At 45.8% G+C, this 25,721-nt stretch overlaps 1 protein-coding gene across 2 annotated transcripts in view; it reads left to right on the top strand.

The window, feature by feature from the left end:
• Window positions 1-25,721, top strand: part of DDB1 (damage specific DNA binding protein 1) — a 276,368-nt gene that overhangs the window by 120,587 nt on the left and 130,060 nt on the right. For both annotated transcript variants that reach the window (XM_030201144.1, XM_030201145.1), the window contains 3 exons: window positions 13,982-14,140; window positions 15,187-15,270; window positions 15,529-15,645. In XM_030201144.1, the coding sequence (XP_030057004.1) occupies window positions 13,982-14,140; window positions 15,187-15,270; window positions 15,529-15,645 (360 nt within the window). The remainder of the gene's footprint in view (window positions 1-13,981; window positions 14,141-15,186; window positions 15,271-15,528; window positions 15,646-25,721) is intronic.

The following is a 25,721-nucleotide window of genomic DNA, read 5'->3' as shown; positions in this document are numbered from 1 at the left end:
TAGATAAATGGGAGGGCTTAGAATTATCTTGGTTGGGAAGGGTGGCAGCTATAAAAATGATGATATTGCCCAAGCTGTTATATTTATTTCTCGCGTTACCATTGCCAATGCCGAAGGGTTTCTTTCGCCAACTAAATCGAAAAGTTTTTGCCTATATCTGGCAGCATAAACCACCAAGAGTCAGAGCAAACGTCCTATACCAATCTAAAAAACAGGGTGGTATGGGAGTACCAAACTTCGCCCTATACCACCAAGCAGCACAACTACGAGTGTTAGCGGAGTGGACTATTGGTAATGCAAAACCATGGCTCCAGGTGGAACGGCATTGGATGGGGCTCGCTGACATGCGCTCCATTATATGGCTGCCAAAGAAGCAGGTTCAGGCATACATTAGGAAAGCCCCACTAGCTGTACAATATCCCCTACAAACTTGGTTGGCTATACGGCAGCGATATATCCCCAACAGATTATATTTCCAACAGATGGCCATAAAAACCGCTCCCGGCTGTCCTCTGGGGATGGCCAATCCACTTTATAGTAGTTGGGAGAAGAAGGGACTGAACACATTAGGGCAACTATGGGACGAGGGACAGATGATACCATTCACAGATTTACAAGAGGAATATGGTTTGCCAGCGTACCACCTATTTCACTATAATCGTATGAGAGACTATATAAATAAAAGGGCAAAAATTGAACTGTCCTTAGAGGAATTGGCCATAGAACAAGCAATAAGGGTGGGCAGCCACCGGGGATGTATCTCTCGCCTCTATAAGGCATTGCTCTATGATAAGAAGCCTATACTACACTATCTACAGCGGTGGGAGAAAAACCTACAAATAACAATAGAATACACACAATGGGAAAAAGCCATGGAACATATGTTGCGGGTTTCTATATCTAGTTCAATGATAGAAAACAGTTATAAAATATTATATCAATGGTATTACACTCCTCAGCGATTGGTAAAGATGTATGGACAGGGGTCTGACAAGTGCTGGAGGGGTTGTGTGGCAGTGGGGGACATGCTGCATATTTGGTGGACATGTCCAAAAATACAGCTTTATTGGGCAGAGTTGATTGATGTGTTTATCCAAGTGACAGGAGTGCGGTATCCTCAAAAGCCGGAGGTCTGCTTGCTACATGTCCGCCCCCCAGGGGTACGTCTTTTAGACCATCGGCTCACTTCAATATGGTTGGTGGCGGGAAAAATTATATTGGCTGCACAGTGGAAAAGCTCAGTAGCACCGCCTGTGATAAAAGTAATATATAAGATGGACTATCTATATCAAATGTCTAAAATGACAGCTTTACGATCTGGACATGTAGCAAAGTTTAATAGGTTATGGGAACGATATCGATCATGGAGACTAAAATCTAACATAGACCTTGATGCCCCAGAGCTCATTGTCCCAAGACTTTGAATGCTTCTGGATGTCTATCTACCGAGCCTCAATGCTTTCTAATGGCTGAGGGCAAGATGGGGGGGAGGGGGGAAATGAGGGAATATTCTATATGTTATTTTATACTGTTCAGTATTTAAGTTTGAGAGATGTTTAATACACTGTTGCTATATAATGACTTGATATCTGTACAATATTTTCAATAAAAACAGAAATTTGAGAGGAATACTGGGGAGAGGGGAGGATATGGGGAAGGGGTTTAAAAATTAAAAATGTATGTTTGGCACTCTTTATCACCGAAAAGTGGATGGTTAAGCTTTGTAATCAGTACTTTGGTTTTCATGTTTTTGCATGTCTAATGTTGTGCCAATAAACAGATTTAAAAAAAAAAAAGACATGGGGAAATGGTAGGAGGGGGTTCCCAGGGACTTCTACCACCTCTGTGGATAGGGGATATCCTGCAGCTGTGGTGGTAAGTATAGGGGGATGACTGAATATGGTGGCTAGCTAGATGTGCATGGGAACTGGTGCTTAAGTGGTGCAGCTGACTCCTTTCATCTTGATTGTGATGGTCAGTGGTTTATTGGCTGGCACTTCCATGTCAGCAGTGATTGAGGCTGTGATTTCCACTCTAGTTGGAGCTCTTGCACTGGCAGTAACCTTTGCTATATTATGGCCAGAGCACATTTCTGCTGTTGGACCTCAATCACAGGATCTGCAGATGGGGACTCCGGGGGAACTGTCTGGTTTGCCTTTGAAGAAAAGGGGGGGGGGGGTTACAGTGGGCTAGATGGAAGGAGCCCTTTCCTTTTTTAGATTCATGGTTGGTGCAGGAAGTAGCTTCCTGTTGTAAAAGCCCTTCCTCAGCATAATCACCAAACCAGTTCAGAATCTGTGGGTTGTGCCCATTAACCATAAACTGGTTAAGTTTTCCCAATAAGAGCACTGCAGCCTTGAATCCTTAGTATTTTTCTGTCTGCAGTGGGTAGTGAAGGGCGGATCATGCAGCTTCTGGACTAGCTGCTCAAGCAACTCCTAACCCAGTTGGAGAACTGGATGTCAGTTGAGCAGAGGGGTACCTCACTTGAGGTACGTGTACACGTACTACGAGTAGGGAGGTGTGATTTCCTTTCTTCAGCTAGTCTCCTAGGGCAAGTTGGTTTACTACACGACTAGAGCTATGAGTGTAGTCTACCCGTAGAGTTCCTAGCATGGTACAGTATAGTGTGGTAGCTTTGGTTCAGCCTTATGTTCTGAGCTGTCATCCTCAAAGCCTCCAGTTCACATAATAAGAACATCAGATACTAGCCTGTTGACTGGGATGCTGTCTTATCAGGATATGGTGGTACAAGGATCTTGGTCTCGGTCCACAGTATCTTGGTCCTTTAACTCTCTGGAGCTTTTCACAGTTTGATTCCTGGTACAGGCCGTCCTCCTTTTCTTCACAGAAGAGCACTGGGGGCACTTTCTTTTTAAGAACTTACTGCAGTGGCTTAAGACAACAGATAAGAAGGTAGATGAAGCATTTTCTTTTTCTGTCTGCTGCACTTATAGCCAGAATACAAAATCAAGCAGAATTTGTTTCAGCACGCATCTCGATTCAGGCCTCCCCTGGCCTTTGCATTCATAACAGTTTGTTGAGTCTGTCCATTCTAGATCCCAGGGCAATAAGGGCTAGCAACAAGGTTCCACATTTTTTCGCTTACCTGAAATAGACTAGTTCTGAAGGATTGAATAAGTTCCTGGAGGAAACGTGCTATTGTGATAGACATGGGGGAAGCCACTGCTTGCCCTGGGATTGGTAGCATGGAATCTTGCTATAATTTGGGACTTTGTCAGGTACTTGTGACCTGGATTGGCCACTATTGGAACATAAGAGTAGCCATATTGGGTCAGACCAATGGACCATCTAGCTCAGTATCCTGTTTCCAAGCCAGGTTACAAGTACCTGGCAGAAACCCAAATTGTGGCAACATTCCATGCTACAAATCCCATGGCAAGCAGTTTCTTCATCATGTCTCATTAGCAGACTATGGACATTTCCACCAGGAACTTGTCCAAACCCTTTTTAAACCTAGATACGCTAACTGCTGTTACCACATCCTCAGGCAACATTTCTAGAGCTTAACTATACTTTCGGTGAAAAAATATTTCCTCCTATTTGTTTTAAAAGTATTTCCATGCAATTTCACTGAGTGTCCACTGGTCTTTCTACTTTTTGAATGAGTGAAAAATTGATATACCGCCACCCGCTCCACACAAGATTTTGTAGACCTCGGTTATATCCTCCTCAGCCATCTCTTTTCCAAGCTGAAGAGCCCTAACCTCGTTAGCCTTTTCTCATATGGGAGCATTTCCATCCCCTCTGTCATTTGGACGCTCTTCTTTGAACCTTTTCTAATTCCATTATATTTCTTTTGTGATCTGGCGACCAGAATTGAACACAATACTCAAGGTGAGGTCGCACCATGGAACGATACAGAGGCATTATAATATTCTTGGTCTTATTTTGCATCCTTCTAATAATTCCTAGCATCCTATTTGCTTTTTTGGCTTCCGCTGCACACTAGGCAGAAGATTTCAGCGTATTGTCTACAATGACACATAGGTCTTTTTCTTGAGTGCTGACTCCTGAAATGGACCCTAGCATCAGATAACTATGATTTGGATTATTCTTCCCAATGTGCATTGCTTTGCATTTGTTTACATTAAATTTCATCTGCCATTTGAATGTCTAGTCTTCCAGTTTCCTACGGTCTTCCTGCAATTTTTCACAATCCGCATGCGTTTTGATAACTTTGAATAGTTTTGTGTCATCTGCAAATTTAATCACCTCACTCCTTGTTCTGATTTCTAGATCATTTATAAATATGTTAAATAGCACCGGTCCCAGTACAGATCCCTTCAGCACTCCACTGTTTACCCTCCTCTGTTGAGAAAAATGGCTATTTAAACTTATCCTCTGTTTTCTGTCCAATAATCAATTCTTAATCCACAGAAAGTCAGTGCGTCCTGTCTCATGACTCCTTAATTTTCTCAGGAGTCTCTCTTGAGGTACTTTGTCAAAAGCTTTCTGAAAATTCATCAACCAGCTCACCTTTATCGACATGTTTATTCATGCCTTCAGAGAAATGAAGCAAATTGGTGAGGCAAGACCTCCATTGGCTGAATCCATGTTGACTCTGTTCCATTAAACCATATTTGTGTACGCGTTCTATGTCCATCAATAATCTGATTGAGATAGAGAACTGAAAACTGAGGTGAGATATATCTCTCTTGGCATCCAATCTAGCTCCTCAGTATTTTCTGTCTCCAGCAGGTGGCTGGACACACTTTACAGCCTCTGGTTCTGAGTGATTTGCTTTTGGTCCAGTTGGTCAACAGGTCCCCAGTTGAGGTTTGCCGGGTGCCTTGAATCTGCAGGATCATATCTTGTGGTCTTCAGATCCCTGTCTGTGGTGCCCCACGAATTTACTTCTTCCCTTCCTTCAGCTCTCCCCTGTTTCCTGCTCTCCTTTCCCATCACAACAATCTTTAAAAAAAAAAAAAAAAAAAAAAGGAGAAGGAAAAAAGGTTACTGAGACAGAATCGGGACTGATACTCTTTCTCACCTGGGCTAAGACTTGTGGCGACTGTGAGCTTGGGGGGAGCAGCCAGCAGTGATAAGTCTGACTAAATTTTCCAAGTTTATTTTAGAATTTACTATTCTGCCCATCAAGGGATGTCTGAGTGGCTTACATGCTAATACATAAATTCTAGTAGGAGAAGGAGAGCATTGGAAAGAGGGTGGGGCGGAGGAAACTGTGGCAGCACGTGTTCAGATTTGGCACATCATCTGAATATGCCGGGGACTTCGGACTCTCCAGCAGGGCTCTGCGCAATTTGATACAGGACAGTGTGGTGCTATTTTGTAAGGGCCGACTGGCAGTGAGGAACAGCCTCTGTCTGATCATGCGCTGAGCTCTTAAACCAGGCCGATTTACTGAAGCAGGGATAGTCAGAGTTGCTGCAAGGTGCTTCAGTTTCTTGCCCCGCTACCCCTCCAGCTCCTCTCGTTTAGACCTCCAGGAGTGGGCAGATAGCCTTTTCTCTGCTTTTAACTGAAGTGGCCTTAGTCTGTTCAGCGGAGCCATCGCTGTAGGAGCTGTTAGAGGAGGGAGTGCACCTTCCGGAAGAGGGGGTGATCCGAAAATACTGAGGTGGTTTCATAAAGAGGAGCTCAGTGCTCTTATTTCTGAGGCAGTGGTGTTGTTTTCCATTGAAGAGCCTTCTGCTTCAGCGTCAGGAGTGAGTTAGCAACATGAGACTGGTGTCATAACTCCCTGCTTGGAAGTGGGGTTGGCCTACTTGGCGGATTCTATTTATGACTTGTTACAGCTTGCAGAATATCTTTGACTGTCACAGCAAGTTGAGAATTCTGGTTGCGTCATTGGGCAGCAGATGCAACATCAAAATCGCATCTAGTTATACTGCCTTAATGGGGCACATGGCTATTTGGAGAAGATCTCAGTAACTTGGTGAAAGAACTGGGGGGAAACTAAGCCACAGTGATTGGAGGTTAAGCTGAAAGCCTGTGGCCATCTGTCTTCAGGGGGCTCTCTATTTCGAGACAGCAGATGATACTGATCTGACCATACTGCTGATGCCCCAGAAGTCCCACTTTCAGGCATGTCAGTCTTCCTTTCGTGTGGACAGGAAGTCCTCCTCTCAGCTAGAGCACCCAGTGCTTCCTGAGCTTTGCAATGATGCGAGGCTGGTCCTCTCTTCTCTTTCTCCTGTGGGAGGACATGTGCAGGAGTTTCAGGAGGAATGGGCCAAAATTCACTTCAGACAGATTACAAGTTGGAGTTCTCCCACCTGGTCGCTAATGTCTTCTTGAAGTCTCCTTGTTGAAAGGGAACCAAGGTGGTTCAGGCCACTGTAGATTCCTTGCTGGTGCTCCAGGCCATTGTTCTAGTTCCACAGACTGAACAGGGACAAGGCAGATGCTCCATTTACTTCATTGTCCCAAAGAAGGAAGGCACGTTTCATCTGGTCTTAGATCTCAAATGTCTAAACTGCTGCCTCTGAGTGTCCCAGTTTTACATGGAAATACTAAGAGCAGTCATAGCTTTGGGTCAAGCGGGAAAACTTCTCACCTCCCTTGATCTTGAGGAGGTGTACTTGCATATACCCACATCAGAGGTTTCTACGTTTTGTGGTCTTGGGCGTCGTCAGATCTAGTTCAGGACTTTGCTCTTCGGTCCTGCCACGGTACCTAGAATGTTTGCTGAGGTTATGGTGGTAGCGACGGCACCAGCCTTCCTTCGGCACCAGGGAACCAGAGTTTTACCCGTATCTTGACTGGCTCATTTGTGCATCATCCTGTTTTGACAGTGTGGTGATGATGGACAAAGTTGTCTGTCTTCTGCATTCGTTAGGTTGGGATCAATTTTGAAAAGAGCAGACTAACTCCATTGCAGATGCTAGAATATCTGGGCATTTTATTCGACACAGCAAGGGAGAGGATCTTCCTCACAGAGTGCAGGAGGTTGAAGCTGGTTCGGCAGATTTAGTCTTCCTCTTAGTCAAGGCAGGCCTAGGATCAGGGGCTATGTCCAGGTTCTGAAGTCAGTGACGGCAGCTATGGAAGTGGTGCCACGGGCAAGGACTCATATGCGGCCATTACTGGAGTCTTTAATCAGCTGCTGGTCTCTGGTGTCACAGAACTACAACCTTCATCTTCCTTGGATGCTGGTTGCTAGACGGCATATGCAGTGATGGTTGTCACCCAAGAGTTTGACCATCAGAGCTTCCTTTCCAGTAACACAACGGGAGGTGATAACAATGGACACCAGCAAACCATATTGGGGAGCTCATTACAAGTTTCATCTGGCACGGGATATGTGGATAGAAGAGGAGTCTCGGTGGTCGATAAATCGCTTGAAGCTCAAGGCAGGATAGAATGCCATATGCCTTTCTGGCAGGGACCCCAGTCCAAGTTTTCTCTGACAATGCGATGACAGTGGCTTATATCAACAAGCAAGGTGGAACCCGCAGCCGTGCAAAATTTTCTCTGCTTGTCGGCAGTTCATATATCTAGGTCCTTGAATGTGGAGACGGACTTTCTCAGTAAGCACTCCATGGACCCAGGAGAATGGAAACTATCCATCCAGGGTTTTCAGCTGATAGTGGACTGATGGAGTTCTCCTCTTCTGTAATTGATGGTAATGAAAAGGAATGCCAAATTGCCCAAGTTCTTCAGCTGTTGGAAGGAATTGGGTACCATGGGGATTGATGCCCTACTGCAGCCACCGGAGACACACCTACTGCATGTCTTCCCTCCGTAGCCCATGGTAGACTGCATGTTGAAAAGGATCACATTGCACCAGGGTCGAATAATTCTCATAGCTCCAAATTGGCAGCAGAGGCTGTGATATGAAGACCTCGCAGAATATCTATCCCCCAGCTGCATTTTTATTTATTTGTTACATTTGTATCCACATTTTCCCACCTATTTGCAGGCTCAATGTGGCTTACATAGTACCGTACAGGCGATCGCCAATATCGGTATGAACAAATACAGAGTGATGTTGTAATAGAAGATGGTTCATGTGTTAGACACATTAGGGAATCTTAAGGGGGAAGAATTAAGTCCAGTACGAAATTTGGTTTTGTTGTATTGCATGGTTAAGACATTTAAGTTGGATCGTTTGGGTATGCCTTTCTGAACAGGTAAGTTTTCAGTAATTTCCGGAATTTTGGGTGGTTGTTTGTTGTCTTTACGGCGTTTGGTGGTGTATTCCATAGTTGTGTGCTTATATAGGAAAAGCTGGATGAGTAGGTTGATTTGTATTTCAACATAACCCTAGTAGCGCTTTAGAAATGTCAAATAGTAGTAGTTGCAGCTTGGGTGGTGGAGATTTAAGTATGTTCGAGTTGATCTTGAAGCGTTCCTCTTTGGTAGGTCAATGAGATTGATCATGCATCCTGGGACATCTCCATAGATGATTTTATGGGCCAATGTGCAGACTTTGAATGTAATACGTTCTTTGATTGGCAGCCAATGTAGTTTTTCTCGTAGGGGTGTGGCGCTTTCGAATCTCGTTGTTCCATGTATAAGCCTGGCTGCTGTATTTTGTACAGTTTGGAGTTTCTTTAGGATTTGTTCGTTGCATCCCGCGTAGATTCCATTGCAGTAGTCTAGATGACTTAGTACCATGGTTTGTACCAGGTTGTGAAATATTTCCCTCGGGGGGGGGGGGGGGGGGGGAGGTTTTACTCTTGTTTTTCCTGTTTGTCATAATTAGATTGTAAGCTCTGTCGAGCAGGGACTGTCTCTTCATGTTCAAGTGTACAGCGCTGCGTATGTCTGGTAGCGCTTTAGAAATGATAAGTAGTAGTAGTAGTACTCGTTTGAGTTTCCACGTTGAATGGAACCTTTTCTTTGTTGTGGCTTTTGCTTGGTTCTCCAGTGTGAGATTGCGGTCAATAATAACTCAGAGAATTTTTAGGCTGTCTGAGATAGGGAGGTTGTGATCTGTGGTGATTATGTTGGTGGGTTTGTTCGATTGCATTAGGATGAGAGGATAAGACAGTGTGTTTTTTCTGTGTTAAGTTTTAGTTGGAATGCATTGCCCATGAATTCATGATGTTTAGGCTGAGTTTGATTTCATTGGTGATTTCTGCTAGATCATGTTTGTAAGGGATGATGTATATTGTGAGGTTGTCTGCGTAAATGAAGGGGTTGAGGCCTTGGTTGGATAAGGACTTGGCTAGTGGGGTCATTATTAGGTTAAAGAGGAGCGGCGATAGTGATGATCCTTGGGGTACTCCACATCTGCTTTCCATGGTGATGATATGTTTGAATTTGATTTCACTTGATATGATCTATTGGTTAGGAAACCCTTGATCCAGCTGAGTATTCTTCCGCTGATCCCAAAGTATTCTAGGATGCTTAGTAGTATATTGTGGTTAACCATGTCGAATGCACTAGACTTGTCGAATTGTAGGAGAAGTATATTGTTGCCTAATGCAAATTCTTGTTTGAATTTGGCTATGAGAGTAATTAGTACTGTTTTGGTGCTGTGGTTGGCGCGAAATCCTGATTGTGATTCCTTTAGTATTGAGAATTTGTCTATGTAATCAGTAAGTTGTTTGGTTACCATGCTTTCCATCAGTTTGACTACCAGTGGGATAGATGCTACTGGGCGGTAGTTAGTGATATCGTTTGTTTGTTTTTTTTCTTGGTATCTTTTGGTATCGAGGTGAGGAGGATGTTACTGTTATCCTTAGGGAAGAGACCATGTTGAAGCATGTAGTTTATGTGGGATGTGAGGTCTGCTGTGAAGCGGTGGGGGGGGGGCAGATTTTATTAGGTAGCTAGGACAGCTATCCAGTTTACAGTTAGTCTTGGAGAACCTGTTAGTCGCTTGATTGACTGTTTCAGTGGTTAGGAGAGCGAATCTTGTCCAGAGCCTGTCCACTGGGGATTCATCGGGGTTTGGGTCCATACATTCGATGAAGTTTTCGATGTCAATGATGATCTGAGGTAGTGTGTTGCGTAGATTTACAATTTTTTCCTTGAAGTAGTTGGCAAGTTAGTCTGCCGTTGGTTGTGGTGACCGCGGTGGTGTCTAGTAGTTTGTTCACGATTTGGTATAATTTTCTTGTGTCCTTGTATTCAGGCCCTATTTTGGTTTTGCAATATAGCCTTTTCGCTTGTCTTATTGCGTATTTGTATTTTCTTTGAGTTTGCTTCCATGCATTGAGTGTTTGTGCATCCAGAATCCAGAATCTCTTTTAATCCAACTTGGAGAAACCAATCTGGCTGCTCATGGTATACGGAGCACCTCGTATCAACACATTCTCTGTGCAAGAACTCCTAGACCTGATTACTCAAGTGACCCTGAATTACCCTAGGCTGGTGATCGTGGGAGATTTCAATCTACACATCGAAACCCCAGATGCCACCACAGCTGCCTTTCTGGACACGATGATAGCACTAGGATTTACACAAGTGATCAGTTCTCCAACCTACGAAAAGGGTCACATTCTAGACCTGGTATTCTACAAAGGGGTGGATATCCCAGAATTCGGGATAACAGTATTGAAATAACACCCCTATCCATGGTCAGATCATTTTCTAATTAAATTTTCCTTAAGTGACCACTTGAAACAAATTGCACCTCCCAGAGTTTGGAAGGAGATCAGAGACAAAAAGACAGGCTAAACTGTAGGAAGTACACGACAAAGTACCGCCAAGCCTTAGCAGCAACCAAAAAAACAATATTTCTCTCAATGCATTGCACAGGCTGTCAGTTCAACCAAGCAGTTGTTCAGTATAGTAAACAGCATACTGCAACCCCCACAATAGAACCAGCCTGCCCGGTCTAAACTGAATTGCAATGATTTTCCTGCATACTTTGCCAACAAAATTAAGTCTCTGTCAGGATTTACAGGCAATCCCACCCAGTCTTCAATCAGTTAACCAGGAGTGCACAAACTCGCCCCCTCCTGACAAAGATAGATGGGACACTTTTAACCCAATGACAGAGTAGAGCCTTGACAAACTCCTAAGAGACCTTTGACCAACCACCTGCTCCCTCGACCCCTGCCCATCAACGATAGTGCAGCAGACAAGTACAGGCCTTATATAAGGCGCCACAAAAATTATGAATGCTTCTCATTCTAATTGGCAACTACCAACAGCATTAAAAAGGGCAGTGGTTCACTCTTTGCTAAAGAAAAAACTACCTTGACCAGGACAAACTTGAAAGTTACCTGCCAGTATCCAACATCCCATTTCTAGGGAAACTTATAGAACAAACAGTCTGCGTTCAACTTAATAATTGGCTAGAAGAGAGAAACTGGCAAGATCTATGTCAGTCTGGATTTGGACCCAGTTATGGAACAGAAACCACCCTTGTATTCCTACTAGATGATCTTCCCAGAAACTGAGACTGGGGCTTCGCCTCTGTGTTTGTACTGCTAGATTTCTCAGCAGGTTTTGACACTGGATCATGATGTAATGCCATCATGACTGACAGAAACAGGTGTCAATGGAACAGTACTTGCCTGGTTATTTATCAGACAGGCAACAATCCATAATGTTTGCATGCGACATCGCCACCATGGGCACTGACCTGTGGGGTACCACAAGGATCGATACTGTCACCTATTCTGTTCAAGCCACTAGGTGAACTGATTTGATCAATGGACACTCAGTTCTACATCAACGCGGATGATTTGCAGTTACTGATACCCATTGAACCTGACTAACCTACAGCCTTGAATAAACTGATTACCTGTCTAAAATAATTCAAGAATGGTCTAAAATCAATTCAAGAATGGGCTAAACACAACACACTTTGCCTGAACCCAAGTAAAACAGAGCTTCTCTGGGTCCCTAACACAAGTGGATGCATACCTGACATCAAAATCTCTTTTGGGAAGTACGAACTTCCACTCAAATCACAAGTCAGGAACCTTTGAAATACAGTTAGATTCAACACTTACTCTGGTTCCCCAAATCCAAGCAACCTTCAAGAGCTGCTTCTACTATTTGCAACAGCTACGCTGCCGTTCTCCTTACATTGAGAAGGTAAATCTTATCCCAGTTGTGCATGCCATGATAAAATCAAGACTGGATTACTGCAATTCACTATACAACGGTCTGACTACAAAGGGCCTGCACCAGCTCCAGTTGATTCAAAATGCAGCAGCAAGACTCATAGAAGGTTGCAAGCGACGTGACCGCATCATAGTATTTTTGCAAAAAACGTCATTGGCTACCAGTACAGTACAGGGCTAAATTTAAAATTCTGTCCGATCTTCAAGGCTCGGAAAGGAAATGGCCCTGAGTTCCTGAAGAATAAGATGACCCTCTACACACCTCCAAGGAGACTAAGGTTCTCTCAAGGACGATCACTAACCACACCCTCTCCAAAAGACATTACACGATGTGATGCTCGCAGTTGAGCCTTCTCCGGAATAGCCCCCACACTCTGGAATTCACTTCCTGAAAGGCTTCGCTTAATACAGAACATATCTGTAGTTCGGGAAGCAGGTGAAAGCTTGGCTGTTCAACCAGGCCTTTAATAGTCTCACTCACACACACAAGGAGTGACACAGGCTGCACATACTGCAGCAGGACATGTTTATCCACTCCTACCCTAGCTGAGATATTTATCCATCTCTCTGACCTCATGTGCAACTTTCTGTAAATTAGTCACCTTACTTTCTAACTCTTCTTATTCTTTTACCTATCTATATGTTCCATCTTTGCTTATACCCATCACTATGAATTAAATTGTGTTGACATTGTGAGTATTATACTATGCCATACTTTGTATTGTTATTTGAATATTTTTACTGATGTAATTGCCTATTCATGTTTGATCTATTCTTACTGTACACCACCTTGAGTGAATTCCTTGAAAAGGTGGTAAATAAATTCTAATATGTAAAAAGGGCTGTTGATCTTTATATATGAAAAGTGTGGTTCCTTAGAGCTTTCAGTCCCATTTTACTTGTGTCAAGCATAGCCTGGTTGCTCTTCAGGACATTTGTAGGGTGACAGCCTGGTTGTCCTTGCACTCCTTTGTTTGGTATTATAGATTGGATGTCCACACAAAATAGGGTGTGGCCCTTGAAAGCAGGCTTGTTAGGGTCCCACCCTAGATAGTTATGGCTTTGATAGTTCCCATATATTTGAACTTGTGCAGAGGAGTGATGAGGAGAGAGAAATTAGGGCTTTTTTTTTTTTTTTTTGCCAATTTTCTTTCCTTGAGTCTCTTACCGGCTTGAGATATTTTGCTTCCTCATTTCTTGGAATGGTTGTAGTACATGTGTAAGGAGAAATGGTCTAAAATCTTTTATTCTGCTTCTTTTCAAAGTTTGCTAGTTACTTTTTCATGTTTAGATGGGTCAGATATGTTATTCTATGGTGGATGCAGAGCGGCCTAGTGGTTAGGGTGGTGGACTCTAGTCCTGAGGAACTGAGTTTGATTCCCACTTCAGGCACAGGCAGCTCCTTGTGACTCTGGGCAAGTCACTTAACCCTGCATTGCCCCAGGTACAAATAAGTACCTGTATACAAAATGTAAGCCGCATTGAGTCTGCCATGAGTGGGAAAGCGCGGGGTACAAATGTAATAAAAATTATTCCAATGTACTCTTGAGGCTGGTTTTAAGGAGTAAGTTGTGGTTTTATTTGCTTTGTTAAAGAAATATGGCTTGGTGTGAACTACACAGGATTGTCACATGGTGATGTCATGTAACCAGTGGTTCTTAGTTCATCTGCTGGTAGGTAGGATAAAACCACATGTCTAGACTGGTCTGAAGCAACTCAAGGAAAGAAAATTAGCAGGTTAATTTTTGTGAGTAGTTTTTTGTAATTATAGTTTATCTTATTTATTTATAATTCTTATACACTACAAAACAGAACCAGACTGATTTTACGATTAACACCAATTACATATATAAATAAAGCATAAAATAATCATCCAAAAATAGTTAAGATGGATAGTTGTCTTCTCAAAAAATGCCACTTATATACTGGTGCTTTTTTGTTGTTGTTTTTTTTTTTTTTGTTTTAAGCAAAGTACTATTGTGTGCCACAACCGAGTAGATCCCAATGGTTCTCGCTATCTGTTGGGGGACATGGAAGGGCGTCTCTTTATGCTGCTGCTGGAGAAGGAAGAGCAGATGGATGGGATTGTCAACTTAAAGGACCTGAGAGTGGAGCTGCTTGGGGAGGTACTGTCTGCTGTCTAGTCATCCTTTTAGGAATTTAGATAAACCAGTGAAAATTTGCTCCAATAGCCTTGGTGCTTCATAACCTGTTTCTCTAGATGACATGTCTGTCTATATCAGTTATGTTCTTACCATTTCTTATTTGCATAGGGAAAATATTTCATCTGTTTACTCCTCTTACAATAGTAAGATGGGACCTGGGGGACCAGCTTTATAGTATAGCTCAGGAATCTACACATATGGCTCTAGGGAATGCTCGATTTATCTCTCCCACTGTACAACAAATTGCATACAGATACAAACTTATGCCCTAAGGTTACATGTGTAACCAGAAAAATACACACAACCAACCATTTTTATAAAGAGCACAACATATTGTGCAAAACTGAGAGACTTACTTGTTTGGAAAGGAGGTGTATTCTGGGTGCTGATTCCTCATACAGATGTAAAACATATTTTATAATGGCAACACACACATAAGTACCTCTGCGCTTCTATCCACCAGTATTTACATTATCTCAAAACCACGCATAACCCTGGACAAACTTTGTCTTTTGAGACCAGGGTCTTGGAGGCGTGCATGATGGAGATGTGCTTGTCTGTTAAAGTTTGATTCCTCAGCAATCCTCCAGACCGTTCAAGACACTTGGGTTATGCACTCCTACCAGCAGAGGGAGACTGAGAACACTAAAACTTCTTATACAAGTAGCCTGTGTAGACCTTCTACTAACCAGTATTTTCTCAGTCTCAGCAGAGGGTAGATGTGTGCAGCCTGTGCAGTGTACTCAGTCTGGTAGGCCCGTTTGGGCTTTCTAGGTTGGGTTGTAAATGTTAGAGAACCCACACTTGGATCTCTATTACAGGGTGTAAGTCCTAAGGGGCTTCTTATTCCCTGTGGGGTGTCACACCCAGGTGGCCGGGTCCCCTCCCCTATGCTCTTCCTCTGGAATGTCAGATAACAGGCCACTCACACTCCCCTTCCTCTCTTATTGACATTTTTTTAAACCTCCTGACCTTTTTCTAGTGCTAATTTTCTTATCATTTTGCAGACTTCCATTGCAGAGTGCCTGACATACCTGGATAATGGAGTGGTCTTTGTTGGATCTCGTCTTGGCGATTCACAGCTTGTAAAGGTAGGATACAGCCCTTAAATTGGATGCTATTATGGAAGCCCTCCGGATTCCCCACTCTGCTGTATGAGGCACTCTATGACAGGTTTTCCTCCTCTCTTTTAAAGTTAGACCTTGAGAGGATTTTTAAGGAGTATTTCTGCTTTCCATCATCTTTGGACACATCTGTGTTCTTTTCTTTTCTCTCGTTGAGGGGAAAGTTGAGAAATCTTTTCCTTGTAGAGTGATTAGGTCTGTCTTTTGATTTTTGTGTCATGACAGTTGAATGTGGACAGCAATGAGCAGGGCTCTTATGTGGTTGCCATGGAGACTTTTACTAATCTAGGCCCCATCGTGGACATGTGTGTGGTCGATCTGGAGAGACAAGGGCAAGGCCAGGTAACCTATCCTATTTTATTTGACCCTTATTTTGAAAATGAGGGTAGGTGTGTACAGCATAGGTACAAAGTGCCATCATACTTTGCACCTGCATGGGATCAAGTGGAAAGTATTTGTGATTGTTTGAAAACTGTAGTCACCTTACATACTTTCCCTTCTAAACTTGGCCATTTTTTCTTATGGGTAAAAACAGGTGCACCGTGAAACAGCAGCTATACTTTTATGTGTAGTGAAATGTATGTATTGGGGGAGGGGGTGTGAAGTAGAATCCTCAACCCATTACTTGCCTTTTATCAGAGGGAGGTTGTTTGGAATTTTAATTACACTGACCTCGTACATCCCCAGGCTGTTCTACACAGCCTGAGTACTGACAGACTCCACAATCAGAAGGACGCTGAGATCAAATGAATATGAGAAAGTAATTCAAAGTTTGTCTCTTACCAAAAGCATTCATATCTCATTCTGGAAGAGCAGTGCTCTATGGCACACAACTGGTTTACAGCATTCTTTCCTGCTCCTGTCTCCTCTTCTTTCTTCTCCCTTCTGCCCCCAATGCCCTAACTACCAGCCTTTTTATACTATTCTTCTATCATTGATTCTTATTAACATTTCATTCTCCCACCGGCAATCTTTGCATCTTATCCTTAGTATTTTCTAGATATCAACATCTTTGATAACAATGATCTCACATGTTTCCAAGTTTTCCCTTCAACCCCCCTGAATGTTCTTATTTACTTTCTCTGACCCACTGTTTTGAGAACAGATTCCGCCTCTGTCTCTGTTGCTTAATTCAGCTTTTTGTCACAGTGACATTTTCTGTGTCAGAGATGATCTTTGATTTTTAGAGGCCTAGTTCTCAGCTCTAAGCCTGCCTTGACCTGTATTTCACTGAAGGCAACTGGTAGCATTTTTATACAAGGTGGAAACCCACAGGTGGTTATTTTTTTGACTGCATCAAGAGAGGGATGAAAAAAGTCACCACACTGTAAAGGCATTATTTTATTTTTATTAAAGCACAAACAGTAATTGAAATGTATAACAGACTCCAGTATACCAACACCATCATAATGAAAACAAATATTGTTTTCACTGCTTACATTTGTTTGTGGCAATCTCCCACCTCTTATTTAACCCCCCCTGCCCCCTTTTCACCCTCTAAACCCCACAAGCAACAGTACACAACAAATAGTGGTCACCTATGTAGATCCTTCACGGTGACCTATTCCAAGAACAACCCCCTCACCCTGAACTGAAACCATCCCATACCCAATCCTCCCCCCCCCCCCCCCCCCCGGCCCAAGCATTATATGTGTGACACACCAGTACCAAATTTCACAGATTTAACAATGAGCTCTGTGAGGAACGGCTTCTCACACAGGATGCCAAGTCTGCTGAAAGTCCTCTAAAGTCTTGCAGAGCCCCTCCATGAATCCAGTCTCTCTAGTTTCAATAAATGATACATTTCCTTTTCATTCCTCCATTCAGTTAACGTTGATGGATGTGATTGCCTCTAATTTCTCAGAATGCATTTCTGAACCAGAACAAAAGATTTTTTTCAATAAATTATTAGATTTATTTATTATAGCATTTATATCCCACATTTTCCCACCCATGGGCAGGCTCAATGTGGCTTACATCAGTCTGCAAAAACGATTAGTGAGTAACAGCAAAGGAGAGGAAAATGAGAAAGAGTAATAGAGTTCAATATGTCGTTAACGACTGCAGCAGTTCAGAAGTTAAAGATGCTAGGTGGGTCTGTAGCGTAAGCTTTTCCAAATAATAGGGTCTTTAGAGATTTTCTGAAGGCCAAATGATCTTGAATAGATTTTAAAGATTTTGGTAAACTATTCCACGAGTGAGCGCTAACATAGGGAAAGGTGGATGCGTAGGTGGTTTTATGCCTCTTAAGAGACAGAATTAAAGAACAGCTGTATATCTGCCCACAGTGGCAAGCATCTATTCAATACAGTCTACAGATTGTATACTAGCACAGGACCAAAACATGTGAGTTAAGTTAGCTGGAGAGAATAGACACCGAGGACATTCAGCAGTAGAAAAAACGGCTTTAAATGCCCATCCTAGAGCCACAAACATCCTCAGTAAGAACTTATATTGCTCCTCCTGAGGAGGCAGTGATCTAGTTACCACTTTAATGATGAAGACCAGCCCCTGTCACTTACTCATTGGGTAAAAGTTCCACATTCCAGGTAGAAGCCAATACATCACAATCCCATGGTTCCTGAAGGACTCTGTTTATAAAAAGAAAAACTGGCTTTAGTTTGATGAGATAAAACAAGTCTCAGTTACTTGGTCAGCCATATCGTCCACCAGAGCTGAACTGTCCAGTGCATCAGTATAATGCCTTACTTGACGATAAGCATACCAATCCCAATGTTGAATCAATCTGTCTGCCTCCAAATCTGCAAATGCCTTAACAGTACCGAATTCTGTAATCAGATCTTTACATAACAAAGTCCATGCCCATGCCATCTTTTCAAGTACAACTTGGAGGCATCTCGATCAAGATCTCTGTTGCCCCACAAAGGCAACAATGCTAGTACGTGGCGAGACCTTCATTTTCTGGCAAAGCCAATACCATCCCTGCTGCATAGGCTTCAATAATGGATGTTGTCAAGTAGGAAAAATCATATGAGGTGTCTTAATATGCAGATAGGATAAAAGATATATGTTGCGCCACAGAAAGCAGAGTAAAACAAGTACCTTTAATCCAACCCACTGAATGTCTCATCAAACAGACTACATTGTAAACCGAAGATCCTTGAGGGATAGGCCACCACGCCCCATAGGCAGAGACAGTTGTAGAATAGCCCAAGGCTTCAGATTGTTCTAAAGAAATTTCTGTAATACTTTACAAATTTTATTGTAATCCTTAGTGGTTAAATACATTGGAAAAGTCTGTAGCACATATGGAGGCATATTTTCAAAGCACTTAGCCTCCCAAAGTTCCATACGTTTCTATGGAACTTTGGGAGGCTAAGTGCTTTGAAAATAAGCCCCATGGCCACTTAGGGGACAGCACCACCTTAAATAGCAGATTCTCCGAGGACAAGCAGGCTGCTTGTTCTCACTGATGGGTGACGTCCACGGCAGCCCCTCCAATCAGAACACTTTATAGCAAAGTCCTTTGCTAGTCCTCGCGCGCCGATGCGCACCGCGCATGCGTGGCCGTCTTCCCGCCCGAACCGGCTTGTGCCGGCCAGTCTTCTTTTGTCCGCGCTCGGTACGGTCGTGTTTCGCCGTTCGCGCCCCAAAGTTGACCTCGCGTGTCGTTTATCGACTTCGTTTTCGGAAAAAAAAAAAAAAGGTATCGGAAGGAGACCTTTATGGTTTTCTCCCTTCCCGTATTTCTAGTTTTGCCCCGGTAAGTTTTCTTTCATCGTCGGGGTAGGCCCTATTTAGGCCTCGGTCGAATTTTTCTTCCCCCTATTTTTGTGGTGCCATTTTCGCCATTTCGAGTTTTGATCTCGCCGGCGCGATTTTTCCACCCATGACATCGAAGTCTTCCAGCGGCTTCAAGAAGTGCACCCACTGCGCCCGGGTAATCTCGCTCACTGACAGGCACGCGTCGTGTCTTCAGTGTCTGGGGGCTGGGCACCGCCCTCAGGCCTGTAGTCTGTGTTCCCTTTTGCAAAAGCGGACTCAGGTAGCGAGATTAGCCCAGTGGAACGTTTTGTTCTCGGGCTCTTCGTTGGCATCGGCACCGGGAGTATCGACTGCTTCGACGTCGTCGGCGCCCGGACCTTCATCCTCGCCCCCGATTGCATCGAGTGCATCGAGGCATCGGCCCTCTGCATCGGGGCGACATCGGAGGGCTGCGTCGGCGTCGGTGGTATCGAGACCTCCTCGTCTGCTGATGTCGTCGGACGGTGGTGCTTCGTCTGGAGTGCAGGTGAGGGCTGTCCATTCCCCTGCTGGTGGCGGTGAGCCTTCGGGTGGGTCTCCCCCTACCCTGAGGGCTCCTGCGGTACAGCCCCCCCCGAGACCGACCCTGTTTGGCCTCGGCCCCGAGGAAGAGACGGCTGGATTCTACGTCCTCCTCGTCGGTGCCAGAAAGCTCCGGTGACGTGCTTTGTTCCAAAAAATCGAAGAAGCATCGTCACCGGTCCCCTTCCTGTGTCGGCACCGAGAGCTCTGGGTCGCCGAGGGAGTCGGCACCCAGTAAGCATCGGCACCGAGAGGACCGCTCGCCCTCTGTTCAAGAGGTGTCGATGCGCTCCCCTTTGGACAGCCCAGAACAGCCTCCACGCCCGGAACAGGTTCTGACATCGACTCCTGCATCGGCTTCCATGTCTTTTTCCACAGCCGCTCTGCACGAGAGCCTCCGGGCCGTTCTCCCAGAGATCCTGGGAGAGCTGTTGCGCCCTACCCCTCCGGTACTGGGGGTGCTTGTGCCACCGGTACCGTCGAGCGAGGCGCCGGCTGGCCAATTGTCCGGGGTGAGGTCTCCGACATCGGTGCCGCTTGCGGTACCGAGTGCGGTAGCCTCCCAGGAAGGCTCCCCGACTACGTCGGCGGAGGGAGCTTCGCCGGTGCGGGCGAGGGAGTCTACCTCTCGACGCTCCCACCGTGGCCGTGGTTCCACGGAGTCGAGCACGGTTGCAGACACAGGTCCGTGAACTTGTGTCTGACACCGATGGTGAGGCCTCGTGGGAAGAGGAAGAAGACATCAGATATTTCTCTGACGAGGAGTCTGAGGGTCTTCCTTCTGATCCCACTCCCTCTCCTGAAAGACAGCTTTCACCTCCTGAGAGCCTGTCTTTCGCTTCCTTTGTCCGGGAGATGTCTACGGCCATCCCCTTCCCGGTGGTTGTGGAGGACGAGCCCAGGGCTGAAATGTTTGAGCTCCTGGACTATCCTTCTCCACCTAAGGAAGCGTCCACAGTACCCATGCATCATGTCCTCAAAAAGACATTGCTGGCGAACTGGACCAAGCCTCTAAGTAATCCCCACATTCCCAAGAAGATCGAGTCCCAGTACCGGATCCATGGGGACCCAGAGCTGATGCGCACTCAGTTGCCTCACGACTCTGGAGTTGTGGATTTGGCCCTAAAGAAGGCCAAGAGTTCTAGGGAGCATGCTTCGGCGCCCCCAGGCAAAGACTCTAGAACCTTGGACTCCTTTGGGAGGAAGGCCTACCATTCTTCTATGCTCGTGGCCAAGATTCAGTCTTACCAGCTCTACACAAGCATACACATGCGGAACAATGTGCGGCAGTTGGCGGGCTTGGTGGACAAGCTCCCCCCTGAGCAAGCCAAGCCATTTCAGGAGGTGGTCAGGCAGCTGAAGGCGTGCAGAAAATTCCTGGCCAGAGGTGTGTATGACACCTTTGATGTAGCGTCCAGGGCCGCTGCTCAAGGTGTGGTGATGCGCAGACTCTCATGGCTGCGTGCCTCCGACCTGGAGAATAGAATCTAGCAGCGGATTGCGGACTCGCCTTGCCGTGCGGATAATATTTTTGGAGAAAAAGTCGAGCAGGTGGTAGAGCAGCTCCACCAGCGGGACACCGCATTCGACAAGTTCTCCCGCCTTCAGCCTCTACCTCTACAGGTAGACGATTTTTTGGGGGAAGGAAGACGGTTCCCTACTCTTCTGGTAAGCGTAGGTACAATCCTCCTTCTCGACAGCCTGCGGCCCAGGCTAAGCCCCAGCGCGCTCGCTCTCGTCAGCAGCGTGCGCCTCAGCAAGGCCCCTCGGCTCCCCAGCAAAAGCAAGGGACGAGCTTTTGACTGGCTCCAGCAGAGCATAGCCGACATCCAAGTGTCAGTGCCGGGCGACCTTCCAGTCGGAGGGAGGTTGAAAGCTTTTCACCAAAGGTGGCCTCTCATAACCTCCAATCAGTGGGTTCTCCAAATAGTCCGGCAAGGATACACCCTCAATTTGGCCTCAAAACCTCCAAATTGTCCACCGGGAGCTCAGTCTTACAGCTTCCAACACAAGCAGGTACTTGCAGAGGAACTCTCCGCCCTTCTCAGCGCCAATGCGGTCGAGCCCGTGCCATCCGGGCAAGAAGGGCTGGGATTCTATTCCAGGTACTTCCTTGTGGAAAAGAAAACAGGGGGGATGCGTCCCATCCTAGACCTAAGGGCCCTGAACAAATATCTGGTCAAAGAAAAGTTCAGGATGCTTTCCCTGGGCACCCTTCTCCCCATGATTCAGGAAAACGATTGGCTGTGCTCTCTGGACTTGAAGGACGCCTACACGCACATCCCGATACTGCCAGCTCACAGACAGTATCTGCGATTTCAGCTGGGCACACGTCACTTCCAGTACTGTGTGCTACCCTTTGGGCTCGCCTCTGCGCCCAGAGTGTTCACAAAGTGCTTGGCTGTAGTAGCAGCGGCACTTCGCAGACTGGGGGTACACGTGTTCCCATATCTCGACGATTGGCTGGTGAAGAACACATCCGAGGCAGGAGCCCTGCATTCCATGCAGATGACTATTCGCCTCCTGGAGCTACTGGGGTTTGTGATAAATTATCCAAAGTCCCATCTTCTCCCAGTGCAGAAACTCGAATTCATAGGAGCTCTGCTGGATTCTCGGACGGCTCGCGCCTATCTCCCAGAGACGAGAGCCAACAACTTGTTGTCCCTCGTCTCTTGGGTGCGAGCATCCCAGCAGATCACAGCTTGGCAGATGTTGAGATTGCTGGGCCACATGGCCTCCACAGTTCATGTGACTCCCATGGCCCGCCTTCACATGAGATCTGCTCAATGGACCCTAGCTTCCCAGTGGTTTCAGGCTGCTGGGGATCTAGAAGACGTGATCCACCTGTCCACGAGTTTTCTCAAATCCCTGTATTGGTGGACGATTTGGTCCAATTTGACTCTGGGACGTCCTTTCCAAATTCCTCAGCCACAAAAAGTGCTGACCACGGATGCGTCTCTCCTGGGGTGGGGAGCTCATATCGATGGGCTTCACACCCAAGGCAGCTGGTCCCTCCAGGAACGCGATCTGCAGATCAATCTTCTGGAGTTACGAGTGATCTGGAACGCTCTGAAGGCTTTCAGAGATCGGCTGTCCCACCAAATTATCCAAATTCAGACAGACAACCAGGTTGCCATGTATTACATCAACAAGCAGGGGGGCACCGGATCTCGCCCCCTGTGTCAGGAAGCCGTCAGCATGTGGCTCTGGGCTCGCCGTCACGGCATGGTGCTCCAAGCCACATATCTGGCAGGCGTAAACAACAGTCTGGCCGACAGGTTCAGCAGGATTATGCAACCTCACGAGTGGTCGCTCAATTCCCGTGTAGTGCGTCAGATCTTCCAGGTGTGGGGCACCCCCTTGGTAGATCTCTTCGCATCTCGAGCCAACCACAAAGTCCCTCAGTTCTGTTCCAGGCTTCAGGCCCACGGCAGACTGGCATCGGATGCCTTCCTCCTGGACTGGGGGGAGGGTCTGCTGTATGCTTATCCTCCCATACCTCTGGTGGGGAAAACTTTGTTGAAACTCAAGCAAGACCGAGGCACCATGATTCTGATTGCTCCTTTTTGGCCGCGTCAGATCTGGTTCCCTCTTCTTCTGGAGTTGTCCTCCGAAGAACCGTGGAGATTGGAGTGTTTTCCGACCCTCATCACACAGGACGAAGGGGCGCTTCTGCATCCCAACCTCCGGTCCCTGGCTTTCACGGCTTGGATGTTGAGAGCGTAGACTTTGCCTCTTTGGGTCTGTCAGAGGGTGTCTCCCGCATCTTGCTTGCTTCCAGGAAAGATTCCACTAAGAGGAGTTCTTTCTGTGGAGGAGGTTTGCCGTCTGGTGTGACAGCAAGGCCCTAGATCCTCGCTCTTGTCCTACACAGACCCTGCTTGAATACCTTCTGCACTTGTCTGAGTCCGGTCTCAAGACCAACTCTGTAAGGGTTCACCTTAGTGCAATCAGTGCATACCATTACCGTGTGGAAGGTAAGCCGATCTCAGGACAGCCTTTAGTTGTTCGCTTCATGAGACATTTGCTTTTGTCAAAGCCCCCCGTCAAGCCTTCTACAGTGTCATGGGATCTCAATGTCATTCTCACCCAGCTGATGAAACCTCCTTTTGAGCCACTGAATTCCTGCCATCTGAAGTACTTGACCTGGAAGGTCATTTTCTTGGTGGCAGTTACTTCAGCTCGTAGAGTCAGTGAGCTTCAGGCCCTGGTAGCCCAGGCCCCTTACACCAAATTTCATCATAACAGAGTAGTCCTCCGCACTCACCCTAAGTTCTTGCCAAAGGTTGTGTCGGAGTTCCATCTGAACCAGTCAATTGTCTTGCCAACATTCTTTCCCCGTCCTCATTCCTGCCCTGCTGAACGTCAGCTGCACACATTGGACTGCAAGAGAGCATTGGCCTTCTATCTGGAGCGGACACAGCCCAACAGACAGTCCGCCCAATTGTTTGTTTCTTTTGATCCCAACAGGAGGGGAGTGGCTGTGGGAAAACGCACCATATCCAATTGGCTAGCAGATTGCATTTCCTTCACTTACGCCCAGGCTGGGCTGGCTCTTGAGGGTCATGTCACGGCTCATAATGTTAGAGCCATGGCAGCGTCGGTAGCCCACTTGAAGTCAGCCACTATTGAAGAGATTTGCAAAGCTGCGACGTGGTCATCTGTCCACACATTCACATCTCATTACTGCCTGCAGCAGGATACCCGACGCGACAGTCGGTTCGGGCAGTCAGTGCTTCAGAATCTGTTCGGGGTTTAGAATCCAACTCCACCCCCCTAGGCCCAGGTTTGTTCTGTTCCAGGCTGCACTCTCAGTTAGTTGGTAAATTTTTTAGGTCAATCTCAGTTATGTCCTCGCCGTTGCGAGGCCCAATTGACTATGGTTGTTGTTTTGAGTGAGCCTGGGGGCTAGGGATACCCCATCAGTGAGAACAAGCAGCCTGCTTGTCCTCGGAGAACGTGAATGCTACATACCTGTAGAAGGTATTCTCTGAGGACAGCAGGCTGATTGTTCTCACAAACCCGCCCGCCTCCCCTTTGGAGTTGTGTCTTCCCTTCTCTTTGTCTTGCTACATATGAGACTGGCCAGCACGAGCCGGTTCGGGCGGGAAGACGGCCGCGCATGCGCATCGGCGCGCGAGGACTAGCAAAGGACTTTGCTAGAAAGTGTTCCGATTGGAGGGGCTGCCGTGAACGTCACCCATCAGTGAGAACAATCAGCCTGCTGTCCTCGGAGAATACCTTCTACAGGTATGTAGCATTCGCTGTAAGTGGCAAAGGAGTCCGTAATGTAAGGAGATCCTGGGATTTATTCAATAAAACAGTGACATTTCAGAATAGGCTCTTGCCACAGAAGCAGTCATATAAACTCCCTTATGATCTACCTTCTTAAGGTGAAAGGTCTCAGCCCAGTCTTCATAACTGTAGCCTTCAAGAGGCATATGTTCAGATTTATCTAAATTTAAACACAAGCCAGATACATGTCCATGTTGTATACATGATAAAACATTCAACAGTGACTCTCTTGGATTAGTTAACAGTAACAGCAGGTCATGGGCAAATGTCATACATCGAACCTCCTCAGTCCCTATTTTCAAACCCTGGATCAAGGCAGCCTCCCATTAGAGGGATTATTTTTTAATATTTGAAAGAGTGGAGGGAGGGAGGAGATTGGGTTGCCCAAGCTTTTTAAAAGCATTTTAACTGGTGGAGGGAGGGAGAAAGGGGTCTATAGCCACCAGGGGTGTTCAGAGGCAAAAAAGAGTGTGTTTGAACTTTGACCATCTTTTATGTGTGTAAAGGTATGCATTTAATAGCACGTGTAATTGTACCCATTGTGAAAAGCATGCGTGTATTTGAACTGCAGCTAAGATGTGGTATGTTGTTAGAAGAGAAGATGAGGTCTAGAGAACAAGCCTCTGTATATATGTAGTTTTTGCCTGTCATTTTTTTATGGGTCCTTAATCTGCTTTTCAGTAAAGGTCAGTGCTCAATTGAAAGGGTTTGCTTGGGCCCACATGCTACTAAACTCCTGTTTCCAAGACCTTGTCAAATATCTCTTCTCACCATAACCCTGAGTATCTTTGGACAGTGGGATTCCAGTGGGAAGGCAGTTTAATGAAAAAGTGTCT

This window comes from Microcaecilia unicolor, chromosome 4, assembly GCF_901765095.1.
Source record: "Microcaecilia unicolor chromosome 4, aMicUni1.1, whole genome shotgun sequence".
In the NCBI taxonomy this organism is placed as follows: domain Eukaryota; kingdom Metazoa; phylum Chordata; class Amphibia; order Gymnophiona; family Siphonopidae; genus Microcaecilia; species Microcaecilia unicolor.
Note: the sequence above shows the minus strand (reverse complement) of the source record. Positions and strands in the feature narration are given on the sequence as shown.